The 20,908-nt window shown below is 32.3% G+C and overlaps 2 protein-coding genes across 2 annotated transcripts; one reads left to right on the top strand and one right to left on the bottom strand.

The window, feature by feature from the left end:
- Positions 1-8,289: 8,289 nt before the first annotated feature.
- On the top strand, positions 8,290-9,255 carry LOC102659495 (uncharacterized). Its single transcript, XM_006603458.1, has one exon. The coding sequence runs from the start codon at positions 8,290-8,292 to the stop codon at positions 9,253-9,255; it is 966 nt and encodes a 321-aa protein (XP_006603521.1).
- Positions 9,256-12,998: 3,743 nt separating this feature from the next.
- On the bottom strand, positions 12,999-18,991 carry LOC100799343 (laccase-7). Its single transcript, XM_003552167.5, has 6 exons — positions 18,688-18,991; positions 17,699-17,850; positions 15,551-15,792; positions 15,315-15,440; positions 13,486-14,463; positions 12,999-13,345 (listed from the first exon to the last, which is right to left on the bottom strand). The coding sequence occupies exons 1-6, from the start codon at positions 18,772-18,774 to the stop codon at positions 13,215-13,217; spliced, it is 1,716 nt and encodes a 571-aa protein (XP_003552215.1). The 5' UTR covers positions 18,775-18,991; the 3' UTR covers positions 12,999-13,214.
- Between the last annotated feature and the right edge of the window lie 1,917 nt (positions 18,992-20,908).

Here is a 20,908-nt window from a genome sequence, read left to right as displayed (position 1 = left end):
GCTTCTCAAGCTAGATTCAAAGCCAATCAAAACTCAATTCAAAATCTAGAGATTCAGGTTGGTAAGCTTGTAAGAGAAGTAACTGAAATACCTTTTTCGGTCACAAGGGAAAAAACTTTGTAGAGGTTAAAGCACATGAGGAGAGTCTTATAGAAGAATATGATTCAAGAAAAAAAGATGAAGAAAAAAAAAAGAAAAGTAAAGAGAGAACACAACAACAATGGGAGAAGTGCTCACAAGTAGAAATTCAACAAAAAAGTCCTCTCCAAGTTAATACCTCTCCTCATCAATTGATTGGCAAGGAAGAAAGGCATGGAGAATGTGATAAATCTTTAAGTGTCATTTTCTCCTTGATCACCAACACTTCCATTGCAATAATATGGAAGATGTTTTAGGGATACATGATTTTAATGGAGTCTTTAGCTAAAAAGAGAAAATGAAAGGAAGATGTGTTCTATGTGACCTTTATGCCACCTTGAAGACATCTGGTCTGTCAAGCTAAAGACGTTAAAGAAGCGTTTACTGGGATACAACCTAGGATTTCTGCCTTATTCTCTAGTTTTCTGCTATTTGTTTGATTGTGTGACTTTAATATTTGCATGTTGTTGTTGTTGTTGTGTAATATTGGTAAATGTTGGCTCTGCTTTGACTTTCAATAATTGTATGAGCTTGCTGGTGCTTTATGTGATATACTGGTGATTTGATTAAGCTCTGCCTAAGTTAAGGTTGTGAAGTTGGTTGGTGTTTATATGTTGGCGTGTGTGTTTTGCATTTTTGTTGCTATGCGCTCAGCACGAAGCTACACCCTGAGCATGCCTGATCTATCTTGTCAGTTGCGCTAAGCCAACATGTCACCCTAAGCCCAAAAACCTCTCTGATTGAAAATTTTTCAAATTTGGCTCAGCTCATAAATGGTTGCTAAGCATAACTTTTTTTTTGCACTCTCGCTAAGCGCACATGACATTCTAAGCCCAAAAACCTCTTTGTCACGAGTCTATCACGAATTGGGCTTAGCGCACAAGTGCAAGCTAAGCAAGCCACTTCTACGTGCTAAGCGTAGATTGCATGCTAAGCGGAAGTTGCAGGTAAATTTCACTTGCAACTCTCGCTGAGCCCAACATGCTAGCCTAAGCCCAAAACTCTATCGGGTTTGCAATTTCATTATTTGGGCTTAGTGCACAAGTATGAGCTCAACGCATAACTCAAAAAAAAAATCTTTCAAAATTTCTTTTGCTTTTACTTTGGTATGTCTCCTGCGCAATAGGCTTAGCGCGCACTCGCACTAAGGCCACAATGCATTTATGTCAATTTTGTTTTGCAAAGCGCTAAGCATGCACCTATGCATTTAGCGCACCACTCCTACCTGTCGTACTTCATTTTTTTGTTAATTTTCAAGTCTGAAGTCATTGTTATGCTTAATTTTGCATAGTAGACAAGATGATACTTTTTGGTTAACTCTGATAGTTAACACATTTTGAGGCATGTTTGATTGATAGCTTAGCCTGGGGGCAGGCTTTCCTCTGCCAGGGGGGAGAAACTACCAAAATTGATGATGCTGCAGATGTTGATGTAGGACCTTCTGATGTTGTAGAGCCTGGGGATAATGAGGAATACATTACTGAAGTCTTAGTTGCCTAGACATCTTGGGATCCATTGTATACACAGGATTAGGCCATCTAATTTTGAACATTATTTTATTTATTGTTTTCTTTTTTGTGATATTACTTGCACTGCAGTATTTTGCTTTATTGCTTAATTAAGTTTTGCATGATAGATAATTATTTGGTATATTTTGGATTGATTTATTTGGAATTTCTTTTTTAGAAGTATGCTTAGTTGAACCAATTGCATGACTAAGATAAATTGCGCCTCATTAGTAAAGTTTAGAAGTTTTACAATTTGTTAGTGAGCGTGCGTTGTTGTTGAGTGATGGTTTTGTGAATTAAATGCGCGTGAGTAAGTTGGTTAGCTTGCATGACAGGAAATTGTGAATGAAAGACTTAGTGCTTTACAGTATCGTGTGAGTTGTTTGCACCTTAATTGCGAGAGAAACGACTAATTTTATTTTCTTGATTTTGCATGATTCTTGAATTGCTTGAGTGCATACATGATATGGATATGATCAATGCCTTGTTGTTTTTAAGATTTCAATCACTTGGCCAAATAGCTAACCCTGTGGTAAATGAATAATTGAATCCTTTGCACCCTTTTGAGCCTAAATGTGAATAATTTTGTCATTGAATCCTAAGCCAAATGACTATGCTATTATTGTACACATTCACCTTATCTTAGGTTGTAGGAGAGCATTGATATGGATCAATACAATGTTTTCCAAATTTGGGGGAGTGTCTTTGGTGAATTTTTTGCAAGGATGTGAGTAACAGACGCACAGAGAATCAGAACTATACACTTTTGTAGTACCTGATAAAAAAATAAAAAAGGAAATAATATCTGAAAGTAAATGTATATCAAGAAAATCTTTGTGTGTTGTGAATTATGGCTTGATACAAAGGTTTGGTGGTTATAAGCAAAAATTGATTCTTCAAGTAGATAAGGAATGTGGAATGCTCTCATAGAACCTAAATGTTTGAATTCTGAGAAAAACCATGATTCCTTGTTAGCCCAGCCAAGTTACAAGCCTGATAAAGTCCTTAGTGATCCATATTGTGTGTGTGCAATTGCATTGATTAGATGATGTGCGGATTTAAGATTTGTAACTTCAGTCAGTTTGAATGATGTACACACAGCTGAAACACTTGTATACTAAGAGAAACACTAGCCTTGTGAGGAGTGAAGCATAGTTAATCTTCTTTAATATATGTCATGCTTGCTAACCTTTTCAATCTCTAAGTGCATTCTTTGCATAATTCCATCATGAAACCATGGCATGTGTGAACTTGAAAGTTGGAAACTGAACTTATTTGGAAAGTATGAAATTATCTTAGTTGTTGTGATTGGTTACATCTTGAACATTGCCATTGATCTATCTTAGTTTAGTATTAGTTTACTTTTGCTTGAGGACAAGCAAAACTTTAAATTTGGGGGAGTTTGATAAGTGTTATGCATACGTCATTTGTATACAGAAATCACATAGCAATTATCTAATTTTATTCTCTTTTATTGTTTCTTTTGTGTTAAAACAACAAGAACTTAGCTTTTTTTGAGTTTTTATCTAGAAGATTCTAATGCTAATGATTTTATAGTAATTTTGGTAGTATTTTGTATAGAGATGTAGCAGATATATGGAAGTGGATTGAAGAACTGAAGTATCGCGTTTAGCATGACATCCTCACTTAACACATCAGGATCACTTAGCCCAAGAAGCCCGCTTAGCGCAAAAAGCTAACCTGGAAGCCACCTGTAGCGTGCATCTCGCGGCTTAGTGCACATGCATCTTGCGGCTTAGCATGTGGCCACTTATGCCAATTGGATTTTGCATGTGCGCTCAGCGCGAACGTGCAGTCTTAGCATATAGTGATGGTTCTGATTGGTCATCAAGTGGGAATATTTGCAAAAAGTGAATTATATAAATCAACATCCATTTATTCAGCAATACTTCACTACGAAGCAAGGTAGCAGAAAGAAGAGAAAAACCGTAGGAACTTCTTACCCATCAGGTGCAAGGAAAATCCATTTTCCAGAGCTCTGGTTGATCCGTTTTACTTCATTTTTCTTCCATTTATTTTACTCCACATATCTGTAAGCTTCTCATAAAAATGAGAGGCTAAAATCCCACCTGTTGTTGGAAGCTCTGCAAACCAAACTCTCTTTGATGTTATAATTCTAAAGTATCTATTAATATGATGTTGATATTATTGTTCATCTATGTGTTCATTCACATATCTTTGATCTAATCATCCATTTTCATGAATTGTTTTAAGATTTTGGATTGGGAAATGTTTATAAGCTAAGAGCTTGGGAAGAACATTTAGGTGACCCATGTCTAGGGATAAAGTGGTATTGTCTAGCCTATTTATGCATCTCTGTTCGTAATGTAAATTATTTAATATAACTCTTAAGGGATTAGGAGAGACATTAGGTGATTTAGGCTTTCTCAATTAAGGGATCATGATTAGAGTATGTTAGAAAATGCGGATAATTATCATATTCATGTTAAAAAGAGAAAAATCTATTAAGATTACATCAGGAGTAGTTCTGGTAAGTGGAGTCCCCAACACGTTCCTTAACCCATCACCAACACCATCTCACATCTCCAAGCATTTGTTTTCTTAACCTTTCATGTTTCTTGCTTTATAGTTTTGTTGCATTAGTTTATATTTGTAGTTAATCAACAAATAAGATTCAATTTGAGTCACAAATTGCTTAAACATTAGATATATATAACTCTATTACAAGCATATACATATTTCTTGTGGAATTTAATACTCAGTCTTACCATTTTAATATTACTTGTATAACTTCATATACTTGCCAAAGAATTAACTAGTGACAAACTCCCTATAAATCACATAACCCATGTAAAGAACAAAACAAAATCTTTGCCTAGTACTCGAGAACACCAACCTCCTATAAATGAGAGTCCCCTACTCCTCTTTTAAGACTTAATGCATGTAATGATCATATGAGCACCATATTTCTTTCGATTCTAATTCACTATATATGGTTCAAGTGTAACAATTCATTGAATCTTATTGACTACGTTTTTGAAAAACAAAACTATTCCAATCAAACAAAATCACGACATTACTATTGGCTAAAGAAAACTAATTCTACTTGTTCATTGAATAAAACTATGCAGAAATTAATTATGCTACTAATACTATTGAACAATAATATGTCAGAAAACAAACATACAAAAGTTCAATTGTTGGCTTTATCGAGAATGCTTGAATCAATCTTGAATTGTCAAGAATTATAGTTTTTTTTTTATGAAATTCAAACTGTGATTTTGATGTAAATAAGATTGAAAAATATGATGAGAAATATTATTTGGAGTTATCATTAATCATTTTGATTAATTAGTTTAACTAAAAATAACAAAATCATATCTCGTGACTTGTTAATTTGAATTCTTAAATTTTGTAAGTGAATCAATTTCAGTTTTTAAATTATTTAAATTGAATAGTTGAGATTTGATTAAAATATTAGTTGTATACTTGATGTAAACGGATCTTATTATCCCATATATGTAGTAAATTTCATTTCAACCATTAAAGTTAATTTAATAATATCTCAATCGGGACCTTTCTTTGTCTTTTTAACCTAACACAATTTTTCTTAATTTGTACAAGTATTTTCTGTTTTCGCAAAACTAACCGATAAAAACTAACTAAAAGCTTATAAACTATTAACTAGAAGTTAAAAAAAAAATGAAAGTTTATAAGCTAATTAATTTAATTGCATGTATTTAATAAGATTGATTGATAAATTAATAAATGTGAAATGGCATAAAAAATATATTTAATATTTATAATATTTGAACTTATTTTTAATAACTTATTAACTTAAAAAATAGGACAATGATTTTACATTATAAAAGAATAATAAAGATTTGGTGATTTTATTCATATTGTTTAATATGAAATTTTTATAAACTAATATTGTTTTAAATTAAAATTTTCTTTTTTTGAAAAAGATATAATTAAATAAAATAAACTTATATAGTTTAAATTAATTTCTTAATATTTTTTATTAATAACATATTTTGAAAAGTAAAAAAAAAATTCTTTTAATTTTGTTTCTTTTTATCAACTTTTTTTTAGTGATTAAATATTAAAATATATAATATATTATTTCATTAAAATTAATAGTTTAACATTTAAAAAGAAAAAAAAGAATTTCAAGCTTCATTATAACTAAGAAAACAAATAAGCCATCTAGTGTTTGTAAGAATGTTAAAATAGGTAAAAGGGTATTAAGCTAAATAAAATGATAAAATAGAATTTCAAATAAACTAGTGACAATAAATTTTAGAAAAGAACTAATAGCTTATAAGCTAACTTATAAGTTAATTGAAGTAGTTTATGATAAATAAACTACTAAAATAAGTTTCTATACCAAATAAATTTATTGGTTAAAGTAACTTAATTACAGTTGGGATGGATCCGAGGAGGGCAAGCACGGGCCTTGGCACTTCCTCCCCCTCCCTTAGGACCTTTTTTATGTACAAAGGAGTGAAAAAGAAAAATACTAATAAAGAAAAATATATAAGAAAAATACAATTTTGAGTTAATATTTGGTTAATTTTCATCTAACAATAGATCATATTTGTAATCAAAAGTCTTACCAAACACACTCTTTAGAAAAACTTATCTATGGTGTGTGTATATATATATATATATATATGTAGTAGGGCTGGTACTAAGATTTCATGAGTCCATGGTGAAAAATTAATCTGGATCTTTTATATTTAAGTGTTCTAAAATATAAATGTATATTATATAAAAAAGTAGAAATATAGTTTCATTGAAATTATATGTTTTCTTACATTAAACGAATAACATAGCTTTAATAAATCTTAGAATGATGTATCACATTTTTTTTTTCAATTTACTCTCATGTTATAATTTATAATTCAATTTATTCTTAAAATAATTATATAACATGAATATATAGGTTAGATTCACATTTTAAAAAGTGTAGATTTATATTTTTTAAATCCATCTCCATCCCAATTAAGTTTTACAGATTTGGCTAAAGATGTGAGAAATCCATCACGTTCTTTATCATTTTAATTTACTTATATATTTATAATTTATTTAATTTTATATTTTGTCTTTCACAGAGAGCATGTTTTTTAGTTTGATCATTAATGTCTATTATAAACAAAATATAATTTTATATTAAATATTTCATATTTTTATTCTTTATGAATATACTAATACTTAGTTTTTTTTCATTTATAATTTGAGTTTTTGTTTATTTCTTATTTTATTAAAAAAGAAATATTTTAAGTCTATTATCATAAATCAATTACATATTGATATGTTACAATAAACTAAAAATTCATTTGGTATAAAATTATGGAGATAATACATAAAAAAGAAACTAATAACTAACATAATAATACTTTTTAAGCACATGTCATTTTTTAATTTAAAAAAAAGAGACATAAAATAAAATAATAACTTTAATTTAATTATAAAAATAACTTAAATAATATAAAAAAATTTACATGACTATAAATTTGTTTTAAATTTTTTGGTCTCTTTTAGCATGTGCTGTCGCACTTCCCGCCAGGAACCAACCCTTATAGGTAGGTTTTTCTATATCGACTCTTCTGTCGTCCTTCAGAAGTTTGATTTTCCACACATCATTTTCTTATGATTATTAATTTGCATGATCTTTATGTTATAATATGCATGTGTTTGGATCATTGATGGGGTAATATGAAACTAGTTGGAGAAACAACGACTATACTTATGCATAATCTTTGTTAGGAATAATTCAAAGTTTAAAATAGGTTGTAAACTGAAAGTTAGTTAGAAAATTGGTTGAGTTTGTTTTCTCATAACCAAGAGTAGTTACTTTTCACTTGCTATATAAGCAAGGTCTTTTCTGTTACACATAAGCTTTTTGATCAATATACAATTCTATTCATTCAAGCTGTGAGTAGTTGTTAACATGGTATCCAGAGCTTATATGAACCTGACCTGTGAAGATTAGAAAAAAAAACAGAGCAAGTTTCTGTTGACACCAAAAAAACCAAGAGAAATCCTTTCTTCTTGAGAGTCTTTATGTGAGAATTGTGATTTGTGAGTGATTCTTCATCATTTTTCACCATCATATATGTGACTGTGGTGGCTGAGTGGAGTTCTTGGTGTTCAAGAACGTGTGTAGAGGAACCTCTGAGATAGCAACAGTGTATAGGAAGGTGAAGAAGGATCAAGGTGCAACATAGTTGGCTCAAGCAGTATCATTCAAGGATCCTTACCTGTTTTCGATGGAAAATTGCTTGACGATTGGAAAGTCAAGATGCTGGCAGTTTTTGGCTTCTGAGATGTATTCGAAGTGGTGACAATTGGGTTTCAAGATCCTAGAAAGAATGCCACTGAAGAACAGAAATTGGCCCTTAAACAGCAACAAAAACTTGATTGCAAAGCTTGATTTCTCATCTACCAATGTGTGAACTCAAAGATTTTCAACAAGATCTTGAAGGCCTCTACCTCTAAGGAAGCATGGGAGATTTTGATTAAAACGTATGGTGATGGAGAAAAGAACAAGAAAGTGAAACTGCAAACTCTGAGGAGGCGATATGAACTACTTTGCATGGAAGAGAAAGAATCGATTACAGATTATTTTGATAGGATTCAAGAATTGGTCAATGCCATGAGGTCATGTAAAGACAAGATCTCCGATGAACAAGTGGTAGACAAGATCTTGAGGACTTTACCACCACGATTAGATCGTGTGGCTATTGTAATTGAAGAGTCAAGGAACTTAGACATCATGGAGATTGAAGAATTGCAACACTCTCTTGAGGCACATGAAATGAGGATCAATGAGAGAAGATCCAATCAAGAACAGGCACTTCAGGCACGATCCACTTACAAAGGAAAAGGAAAAGGACTATGGAAAGGAAATAAGTCATGCAGCAATCAGAAACACCAAGATCAAGGATCTAATGCAGGTAGTGAATCCTCTAAAGGAAAGAAAAATGATCTATCACAAAAGCGAAATGATAGCTCCATTGGCAGCAAGGAATGGAAGTTTGACAAGAGGAAAGTGAGATGTCACAACTATCAAAAGCTTGGTCATTATGCACGGGAATGCTGGCAAGGAGAGGACGCTAAGAATAAGCCTAATAATCAGGCAAACTTGGCACAAGATGAAGGATCAGATTCTGAGGTTGTAATGCTTATGGCAACCACAAGCAATGAATCCTCCAATGACATTTCTTGGTACTTGGATTCTGGCTGTTCCACTCATATGACAGGGAGAAAGGAATGGTTCATCCGTTTCGATGACTCATCAAAGAGCAAAGTTCATTTTGCAGATGATAACAGCCTCACTGTAGAAGGCATTGGTAGAGTGGCTTTCAGAGACACAAATGGAAAAGAAACAATCATTGAGGAGGTTCTATATGTGTTTGGCCTGAAGACAAACCTGTTGAGTCTTGGGCAACTACTGCAAAAGGGATTTGTAATGACAATGGAGGACAATTGCCTCAAGGTATTTGACAGAAATCAGAAACTTGTCATTCAAGCAAATTTGTCTCAGAACAGGACGTTTCAAATTGGGATGAACATTCTAAAGCACCAGTGCTTTGCAACCTCGAAGAATAAGGAGGAATAGCTGTGGCACCTCAGGTTTGGTCACCTCAACTTCAAGGACCTGCACCTACTTACAAGCCACAAAATGGTTGAAGGATTACCCCATATTGTAGTCCCTAATGAGGTGTGCAAAGAGTGTATTGAATGCAAGCAGACCAGAGGAAACTTCAGCAAATTTTTTCCTACCAAAGCAACTGAGAAGCTAGGGGTCATCAATTTTGATGTTTGTGGCCCTATACAGATAGAAACTCCCGGAGAAAGTAGGTATGTCATCTCATTCATTGATGATTTGACTAGGAAGATTTGGATTTATCTGATTAAAAGGAAACATGAAGTCCTAGATGTCTTTAAGAAATTCAAGTGCTTAGTTGAAAAGCAAAGTGGAAAAATGATTAAGATTCTAAGAACTGATGGTGGGGGTGAGTATGTGTCAAATGAATTCAAGGAATTCTGCGAAAGTGATGGGTTAATTCATGAAGTTACACCACCTTACACACCTCAACACAATGGTACAGCTGAGAGAAGGAACAAAACTCTACTGAACATGGTGAGATGCATGCTTAAAAGCAAAAACTTGCCAAGTTTCTTGTGGGGAGAAGCTGTATCAACTGCTACATACATATTAAACAGATCTCCCACTAAGAGATTGATAGATATTTCGCCAGAAGAAGCATGGACTGGAGCCAAACCAAGTGTTACTCATCTAAGGATATTTGGGTCAATTTGTTACAAACATGTTCCTGATCAGTTAAGGAGGAAGCTTGATGATAAAGGCATGCCACATATTCTAATTGGTTATCACTCAACTAGAGGCTACAAGTTGTATGATCCAGGAAGTGGCCAAGTGTCCATTAGCAGGGATGTTATATGTGATGAAAAGGGAAGCTGGAATTGGAATTCAACCTCTAGTGAAAGTCAGTCCAGGATACTATTAGAAGAAAAAACACCTTCAGCTGCACCAACAGTTAACAAAGTTCCAGGCATAAGAAGATCATCAAGGACAAGTCAACTGCCATTACCTTTGAGGGACTATGAGCTGTTTCAAGATTCAGAAGTCAACTGAGAAGGAGAATTGGTTCATTTTGCACTCATAGCAGAAGCTGAACCTATTGAATTTGACAAAGCAGTGACTAATGATCGAGAAGTGGCTGAAAGCTATGAAGGACGAGCTTAACTCTAAAGAAAAGAATCAAACTTGAGAATTGGTGGATCCTCCTTCAAATAAGAAGCCTGTAGCACTAAAATGGGTCTATAATGTGAAAGTTAACCCAAAGGGAGAAGTGGTAAAACACAAGGCCAGACTTATAGTAAAAGGTTTTTTGCAAAAAGCAGGAATCAATTATAGTGAAGTCTATGCACCAGTAGCTAGAATTGAAACAGTCAGATTTGTTGTAGCCATTGCAACTAATGCTAACTGGTCCATGCATCAACTAGACGTAAAGTATGCCTTCCTCAATGTTCCATTGGAAGAAGAGGTTTATGTGTTTCACCCACATGAATTTGTAGTTAAAGGTGAAGAAGACAAACTGTACAAGCTGAAGAAGGCTTTGTATGGCCTTAAACAGGCTCCAAGAGCTTGGAATAGGAAAATTGATAGCTTCCAGTCACAGATTGGTTTCAAGAAATGCACCTCAGAACATGGAGTTTATGTGAGATGTCTACAAGACAGTAAATCATAAACATTGATTGTATGCCTATATGTTGATGACCTTTTGATTACTGGAAACAATGAGGAAGCAATTGTTGTATTCAAAAGTCAAATGATGAATGAATTTGAGATGAGTGATCTGAGACTCCTCTCCTATTTCCTTGGAATGGAGTTTAGAATGACTCAGTATGGTACAGTAATGTATCAGTCCAAGTATGCACAGGATCTACTAAAGAAGTTCAATATGCAACAAAGCAATCCAGCAAGAACACCAACAGAGGTTGGACTTGTGTTAGAGAAGGAAACAAATGAAGAACTAGCTGATCCTACTCACTACAAAAAGATAGTTGGTTGCTTGAGGTACTTATGTAACACAAGGCTTGATTTAAACTTTAGTGTTGGGCTAATCAGTAGATTCATGCAAGAACCAAGGCAGTCTCACTTGCTAGCTGCTAAGAGAATTATGAGATATGTTCAAGGGACAATCAATTTCGGAATTCTATTTCCAAAGGGTGAAGTTGACACAGGACCCGAATTGATTGGATATTCTGACTCCGACTGGTGTGGAGATAAAAATGACAGAAAAAGCACTGCAAGATACATCTTCTTTTATGGAGGAGCTCCAGTTTCTTGGTCCTCCACCAAGGAACCAGTGTTAGCGTTGTCATCCTGTGAAGCTGAGTATATTGCAGCCTCAGAAGTTGCATGGCAAGTAGCATGCCTGGATGCCCTGATGAAGGAATTGCAACTGGAAAAGTCATGTAAAGTGAAGCTGTTGGTAGGCAATAAACCGGCCATTGATTTAGCAAAGCATCCGACTTCTCATGGAAGAAGTAAACACAAAGAAACAAAGTTTCACTTGCTAAGAGAACAAGTCAGCAATGAGAAACTGAAGATTGAACATTGCAAAACTGAAATTCAACTTGCAAACAAACTTACTAAGGTTTTGAAGCTAGAAAGGTTTAGATGTTTAAGAGATTCCATTGGAATTGTTTGTGTAAATGTAACTTTGAATTAAGGAGGAGTGTTAGGAATAATTCAAAGTTTAAAATAGGTTGTAAACTAAAAGTTAGTTAGAAAATTGGTTGAGTTTGTTTTCTCATAACCAAGAGTAGTTACTTTTCACTTGATATATAAGCAAGGTCTTTTCTGTAACACATAAGCTTTTTGATCAATATACAATTCTATTCATTCAAGTTGTGAGTAGTTGTTAACAATCTTGAGCTTTGTAATCCAGCAAGTCACCGAAAAACCAAACACGCGCACAGTTATTAATATTTCTACTTCAATTTGTGACAAAATGACTACCCATTTTGAAATTAAAAATACAGGCAAAGCAAGATTGAACTTAAAGTTGGTTTGATTAATTGGGCATGTTTTGGGATAGAGTCATTTTTTCAAATTTCAGTTGATAATTTTTCTCAAGAGTAAAATAAATCAGCATGGGGCTAACAAAAACAGGAAGCAATACTTTATATTGATTATAATTAGGGGCATGCTTATAAATTAGTTCGAATCGAATCATTCGTAAACTGCACCGAACCGAGCCAGTTCGATTAAATAAAACTAAACTACTTTTATATAAGTTCTGTTAGAATTGGTTTTAAAACCGGTTTGTTTTACTTAATAATCAATGTTTTTTTCTTAAACCAATTTTTTTTATAAAAAAAAGTTTAAAAATTAATTCGAAAGTGATTCAATTCTTAAAATTGGTTTAAAATTAGTTCAAAATAGTTCAATCTAAAATATTTTTAAAATCAGCTCGATAATCTCAGTTTTCAAATTTAGTTTAAAAACCAAACTAATTAAATTAATTTGGAATGGGTTTGGTTTGATTTTTTTTTTCCAATCAGATTTTACACAGCCTAATTTATAATTTATTATAAAACAATATGACTTTTAATAATATTGTGATTCTTACGCAACTGAGGCATATATTATAGCTAGACAAGCAAGTATTTCTGGTTACAAAAAAGTTTAAGCTGACGTAGATAACTATTATTTTTTTATTTCTCCAAAATATGAAGCATACACTTTCACTAGATGAAATTATTATTATTATTAAATAAAAACAAATAGTAGTACAAGGAGGAGAGTTGGTAGAGGAGAGAGTAAGCTTAGCAGTAAGGTACTTTTATTAATTAATTATAGCAAGATTTTACAAATAATTCTGGTTTACTTATCTTGCTTGATGTTGTGTTTAAGTGAAGCTATTATTTACTGCTTGAAATTAAAAAAAATTGGCTTATTAAGTGCATTGAAAAAAGAAAAGGAGGAGGAAATTGGTATTGACTTGTGATTTGTGATTGCATTCTGCAGGCACATATATATAGCTAACATTTAGGTAGATCAGCAGGTGGTGGAGGTAGAGAAGTTGAAGGAGTTGGTCCATTTTCAACCTCGAAAACCATGTCTAGTCCCCATAGCTGATGATCATCCACATGGCAATGCACAAACCACATCCCTATAAACAAAAATTGAAGATATTAATTAGTGTGCTATACTACTACTACTAGTATATCTCAATCAAATTCTAAGATAAGCAAATTAAATATCTAATTAATGTCACATAAATAATGAAGATAGATCACAAATTTTATAAACCTGGATTGTTTGCTTGGAATCTGATAACAGCCCATCCTCCCGCTGGCACAGCAATCGTGTTGCGAAATATTGGGTTCACCAAATTAAACTTGTGTTTATCTTTGGTGTAATCGAAATTCCCAAAATCTTGAGCCAAAACATGGAAACTAAAACCATGAAGGTGCATGGGGTGGCTTTGCGCGTTCATAATTTGGGTATTTTGAAACACAACCTCCACGGTGGAATTGAACTTGAGTTTCTTCACCTTGGTCGATTTTGGCGGCGTAAACAAATACTTGGTATCCAAAGCAATTTTGGGGTCCGTGAAATCGAATATGATTGGAGGCTTGTCAGGGAAATCAGTAGTATACACACCACTCACATTGTAAAACGATGCTTCCAACATAGAGTATCCTTTTCCAACGGGGTGCACAAATGATTCGTTGTTCATGCTTGCGGAGAATTTCTGTCCAAACACACCTTGACACGTGCCATTCTTGGGACACCTTTCAAGGTTTATGTTAATGGTGATGAACATGTGCTCATCCACCTCAAGTGGGACCGGGACCCAATGTGGGGCCCCCATCAAGCTCGTGATGTTGCTAAAAAATTTGTGAGCAATTGGGGTGTCGTTGAAGTGTGGGAGTATTGGCACAATGGGCTTTGAATAATTTTTTGATGATGTCTTGTAGCCTTCGTAAACGACAATGCCGCGAGTTGTCGTGGTGTCGAATAGCACTTCTGGCTGGCCCACAACGTAAGGAGAGGCTGCCATGTAATATGAGCCTATGGGTTGGTTGGCTTTGAAGAGCACGTCAGCACTTTGGCCAGGGGCAATGGTGATGATGTCGGTTGCATAGGGTTCGATGTAGGAAGCGTCCATGGCAACGACTGTGAAGCTGTGGTTGGCTATCTTGACGAAAAGGTTATTATTGAATGCAGCGTTGATCATTCTTAGCAAGTAGGTCTTCCCTGGCCTTACCTTTAGCTTGAACATCTCTGAAGTGTATTAAAAAAATTAATCATGCACATGTAAAGATATATAGATGGGCAAGTTTGAATTAGTTTAGATGTTAGCATGGTTTTAAATTATTATAATTGTGATTGCGACGTTAAGAATCTTTTTTTTTTTATAATCATCCAAAATTTAAAGATTTTTTGACTTATCATATTGGCGACTGTAATTTAAAATCATAAAAATTAGATGTCAAAGTTTTAAATTGATCTTCACAACCATAATTATGGTTTTGAAAAAGGGTTGCAATCATAATTTTTGACAAATATGTATTAAGGTTTTGAAAGTTTCTAATCATTCATTAGATGATATATAATCTTTTAAAATTAATGAAACTTATATATATGTCATATAGATATTGATTGAAATCATAGACAATTAGTGATTGTGGGCTACTTAATAATTTTTTCAAGTTTAGGGTTTTACTATATTGTATATTGTAGTTATAATTGTAGTAGCATTAGTTGTCATCAATTTTCAACAATATTAAGGATTGCAATTACAATTACAATTTAAAATCTCAATCTGTATTACTATTATAATTAAACTCACATGGGTTAGTTGCATTTGCGTGCAGTCATAGTTGCAATTTTTTTTTTTTACAGCTCAGTTGTACTTATAAAAATTGTAGAAAAATACGGCTGCCATTATAATAACATGGCATTATTTGAAACATGGCCCACTATTTGTCATAAATGAACAAGCATAACTAAACCTCAATTTAAAATTTTGAAGCTATGAGTTCAACTCATGTTTGCATTTGAATTTTAAGTGGGTAATTTGTAAGAATAATTTTATGCTTGGCATATATTAGAAGGTAAAGATAGGAACATACGATTTCTAGAGCAATTGTAGAGATCACCAGGCAAACCATTGATGGTGTAGGCAGCAGATGGTCTTACATCCCCGAGAAGCAGTACTTGCTGATAAATATCCACAACATTACCGTCATACCAATCACCTGTATTTTAAATAAATAAAAAAACAAAAGAAATCATTTTCTTGTCATGGAATTTATTTTCATGTAATTACAAATTTTATAATTATATTAATAAAAGATTTGCACTTTACCTAATATTATTGGTACTTGCTTGTAGGGTTTAGGAAAAGGAAACAGACCCGAACGAGGGTGAATGATAAAAGCACCATGAACCGTGGCACGTAAAACTCCTGAGTGTGCATGCCACCACAATGTCCCTTCTTGTTGTATCACATTGAATTTATAAGTGTAACTCTTTTGGGGACGAATATTGCATTGGGTTATATATTCAGGACCATCTGCCCATGCACTAAAGAGCTGGAATACTCCATGCCTATATTTACATTAGAGAAAATTGAGTTTAGTCGATCAGGAGAAGAAATTGACTTGAACAACGTACTAATCGTCAATGCTAACACTATTATGTAATAGTTGGAGGTTATTTATGTTTCACAACTAACTTGTGAGAATTATACAATTTATCTTTTTTTGGATACTATTATACAATTTATATCTTAAATAATAATAATAGTAAAAAACATGTTGCATTGACCAATAAATAATTATGAAATTAAGTGGAAAATTTTGTCAACAGCTAAGAAAATATATCTCTTTGGACGCACTCGATCTCCGCCCATCTTTCATGAAGTCTTCAGGGACCACTTTTGACTTTTTAACTTCTCTAAGCACATCTTCCAAGCAAATAAGAATAAGAATAATTATATTTAAACACTTCTTAGTTAGAAATACCTGTGAATATATATTACTTTTATCTATCTCTTTCTTTAATATCATATAATCTATTATACTTTATCTTTTTCCACAAAAATTACTAGCAACACACTCTTTATTGTTATTTTTTAAAATTTATTAAATATCATAAATTGATGAGTCACACTTTTAGTTCTTACTTAATGAGTTGCTCTACTCTCTTAATTTAATAATTTTTAATAAATTTTAATCAAAAATAAAATATAAGTTATAAAGATTGTGGTAGAGAATGCATAGCTAGCACTCTCTTTTTTCTCTATTTTTTTTTAATCTTATTAGGTGTCAAATAGCATATAAATATATCCACAAATAATTTTGTTAATGATAAAAAAGGCAATCCATAGCTTAGTGACAATAGAACTAATAAAAGAAACAAACGGTGAGATGAAATAAAAATCTGCAAGGCTGAAAAAAATATGAAAAATGGACAATATTTCAATGCTACATAATTCATATAATTGAAAACGACGTTCAGGCGACCGAGCAGCAAAGAAAGACCACAGACATTTCATCACACACCGAATACTCAAATTGTTGAAATTAGAATGGGGCCATAGGATGGGAACAAAGGCACCAGAGCAAACCACCTTAGGCAAGAAACTCAATAATTAGTTAAATTTTTTTTCTACGAACAAATCTTCTGCTTCATCTACAATGATTAAGGCGTATAGTTCTAAAAAAATTTCTAATGAGACATTAGCCTCTCCAAAAATCATCTTGTCACGACATTAAAGATATAAACATGATCATATTTGTCCTTGTGGAGAAATAAAGTAATAACATATAAAATATAGGATTAACTTCTCGTATTTACAATTTTGACTTTTATATTATATTGTTTAATGTGTTCACAGATAATTTTATTAATTTCATTTGTACTAATGCTTACCATGAAAATTTCTTATTTTTTTAGAAGAAAAGAATAATACCTATACCCTATTTTATAATAGAAAGACTAATCTACTAAAGATTCAATTTATTCAAAAGGCCTACTTAGTTTCGCAAGCCTTTGTCATTGTCAGTCATCTAAGTAGGGCCTGAGGCCCCTGCGAATCCGTAAATCTGAGGAGCATGCCCCAACACAACAAAAGGATGGTCCCCTATGCATTTCATTCTTTCCGGAAGGGGAAAAAAAAACAAGTACCCCCATCATGGTGAACCAGGTGACAAAAATCTCAATAGTGTCTCTAATTGTTGGAAGAATAAATAAAAATTTTATTGTCATTTTACTTTACTAAAATTAATTATCACTCCCCTCAAGTATTGAATGAACTATTGATTCACTGCACAAATGGAATAGGAGAGAAAAATTGAAGAGATATTTTGGCTCTTCTAAAATCCAATTTGTGCTCAAATATTCCTAGAGCAAAATGCTACAGCCCCAAGTGAGGAATAAAAATAATTTCATGTAGTATAAATTATTTGATATTCAAGTAACAAAATTGATTAAAATTATCCAAAATGTTTACCAATGAATAGTGATATTGTAGGGTGACTTGTTGATTACGTGAACAATCACAGCGTCCCCTTCTCTGACATCTATCCTTGGTCCAGGATAAAGTCCATTAACTGTGACAATCACTCGCTCTTTGCACAAGCGTGTGACAGCCTTGTTTTGAACCTGCAGCAGCACATGAAATTTCAACAAATTGACATTTATCCATATTAAATTAAGTATTTGTGCAGAAATTAGAATCATGCATAATTTTATATTAGTTTCTTACTAGTATGTTGTACAGGCTTACAGCATACAGTATGGACGTGAAAGAGCCAACATTAATATCTTATTGCAAGTGGTTAATTAGGTAGGTGGCAGAGTTGTTGAGTAATGTGTTGGATAAGGATTAATAAGCTCATACTGAGATTTCAAAAAAAAGGTTAAATAACAGTCATACTGATTACAAAATAATTAATTCATGACTGTGTAAGGGCGACCGGTCAATACAAATAAAAAAATAGCATTGATTTTTTAACATTTAAAAAATCTAATTAATAGTCTTTTTCTTTTTCAGATTTTCTTTCAATTTATTATGTTACCTAACATATTTATATTTTTTTCTTTTTTTTTTCTTACTGGGTTTTAATAGCACAATAATTAATGCAATTCCTTTATAAACTTCAAAATGATTGATTGTATATATCAATTATACCAAAAATTTAAGATTTTAAAATTGTTGTCCACAACTGAAAATACAGCTGCAACGTCCGCAAGAACATTGTGACTGTAATTGCAACTATATCAGTCGTATTTTTCTGTGATTATCTGTAGAATAAAGATTTTTTGAGTGACTGCAACTTATATAAGATTTTTCTGTAATTAAAACATGGATAAGATTGTTTAACTTTAACTTTACTTAAGTTAGACAAATTCATTTGTAAATAAAGAAAGAAGAAAGAAAAAAAGAAACACAACCCAGAGCTAGCAAGTAGAGTAAAGAAGTAAAAGATTAGCCATTACAATGAAAGTGTGTTCTACTGTAGCAGCAGAAGCCATGGAAACTAGAAGAGCAAAAGCCCATGCAAACCAGAACACGGAAAGCTTCATGTTGATGAAGTGGCGAATCCAAATAGATAGTAGGATAGAAGCTTTTCTCTGAATTATCAACTAATAACACTAAAGCTACAGAGACAAAGTTCACCTAGTGGTTATGTTAATCAATGAACTGTTGATCGAATTTGTTTTCCTGGCACACCACAACAACAAGGACTCCACACATATGTAGAGACTTGTTTCTGTGTGCTTATTTCCAATGCAAGGTTATGGGTCGTATATATATAGAGTTAGACAGTCACTGGTGTTTACTGTTTCTACGGTTTTAGGTTTATCTTCGTTGAAAATTCAGTTGTTATACTGGTGTTGTATCTCACACTCTGGCAGAAAGTCAAGTTAATAAAAAAAAAATGAAGGTTTGATCAGCAAGACAATATCGTTCTTACAAGTCAAAGAATTGATATTAAAAATTGGAATTGAGTTAGGAAACCGTCAATTAAAATCTCTCTCATGAAACTGATATTATTTTAAAAAAAACAATATAATTAAAGATGGACTATTTACACTCCTTTTAAGTGTTTAAGGCTCATATTTATTGCTTAATCATCTCATTCCCCTACCATGTACTCTAGTACAAGAAATGTGCGTTGTAGTGGTCAAACTCTAGCATAAACCCCAACGCTAACAGCTAACGCTATATTGACGCAAAGGTCATTTTTTTCCTAAATTCAAAAAAAAAAATCTTAATTTTTTTGGCCTTGGCCTGAACCATCACTAATTTCAAATTAGAATCACCATTGCGTTGGTTAAAGCCAATAGTATCAATAGCATTCACCTGTCCGACGCTACCTGATAAATAGTGAGTAATTGATATCATTTTAAAAGTGGTGGCAACAAAGCTAGCTGATCTAATAACTCGTCATCTTAAAACTACAACAATAATTTTGTATTATAAAGAAGAGTAAAGATTTGATGATTTTACTAGTATTGTTCAAAATCAAATTTTTGATAAACTAATATTATTTTAAATCAAAATTTTCCTTTCCTTTTTTGGAAAAAATATAATTAAATTAAATAATTTATATTGTTTAAAATCAATTTTTTAATATTTAATTTTATTAATATTATTTTATAACCAAAAATAAAAATAGTCTTTTCTCTATAAAATTTTATTTTTAATCAACTTTTGTTTAGTGACGAAGTATTTTAAATAAAAAATAAATAATATATGAATTCATTAAAATAAATAGTTTAATATTAAACAAAATAATAAAAAAATAGAATTTTATGTTTCATAATAACTAAAAAAATAAATATGTCATCTAGCTAGTGTCTGGAAGAATGTTAAAATAGGTAAAAAAAATTAAATTGAATAAGATTAAAGAAAATTTCAAATAATTAGTTAGGATAAAATTAAGAAAGTAAAAAAATTAATAACTTATATGTTAGTTTATTTTACATAAATTACTTCAAGTACTTTATGAAAATATGTTACTTGAAGTAATTTATGAAAGATAAATTAATAAAATAAATTTATGTATCAAACCAACTTATTTTAATTAAAATAACTTCTAATAAACTGATAAAAAAATTTATAAATTAACTTCTCACAGATCTTACCAAACACACTTGGGAGAATGTGTTTGTTAAAGAATATATTCTTACTTTATAATGATAATAATAATCCACGTCTGAGTTAAGTTTTGGGGAGTAGCCCACGTGCGTGGAGCTACACGGGTAGAGTAAAGGAAAAGGAGAATGCATATATGGTAGACTTGTTTTTAATTTTTTTGGGGGGGTGTACAAAATGCATGGTTAGAGATGAACCTACGACTTTTTCTTCTTTGGTAGGTGAGCCTCCGACTTTGTTAAACAACTTTTAATATTATAATTATTCCATATGAATATGAATGGTGTCCGTTGGAATAATCATAAGTCGTAGGCATGGTTACACCGTAAGACAGGGAAATGAATGAGTTTGTGCTTCTTCATCGCGTCCCAACAAATTAATATTACACATGAGATGAAATTTTATATCTCATCCTCGTTGGAGGTTGCTAGGTTGGATATATATCCTCGTCTCCACGAGAAAAGATACCTGTAAAAATTACTTGTGATATGTTAGATAATTATTCAGTACTCACTTAATGGATAGAGATAAAAAAAAATATAAGTAATTATCCACGAA

Source organism: Glycine max, chromosome 18, assembly GCF_000004515.6.
Source record: "Glycine max cultivar Williams 82 chromosome 18, Glycine_max_v4.0, whole genome shotgun sequence".
In the NCBI taxonomy this organism is placed as follows: Eukaryota; Viridiplantae; Streptophyta; class Magnoliopsida; order Fabales; family Fabaceae; genus Glycine; species Glycine max.
The sequence above is the reverse complement of the archived record's forward strand: the minus strand, read 5'-3'. Positions and strand labels throughout refer to the sequence as shown.

Bases quoted from the DNA above. Each gene is read 5' to 3' on its own strand.
- LOC102659495 (XM_006603458.1), top strand. From the start codon at position 8,290: ATGAGGTCATGTAAAGACAAGATCTCCGATGAACAAGTGGTAGACAAG.
- LOC100799343 (XM_003552167.5), bottom strand. From the start codon at position 18,774: ATGAAGCTTTCCGTGTTCTGGTTTGCATGGGCTTTTGCTCTTCTAGTT. The intron at 15,793-17,698 runs GTAAACATTTTG...ATGTAAATATAG, and splicing joins TACAATATCACTATTCATTG to GCATGGAGTATTCCAGCTCT. The intron at 15,441-15,550 runs GTAAAGTGCAAA...TTTAAAATACAG, and splicing joins GCAAGTACCAATAATATTAG to GTGATTGGTATGACGGTAAT.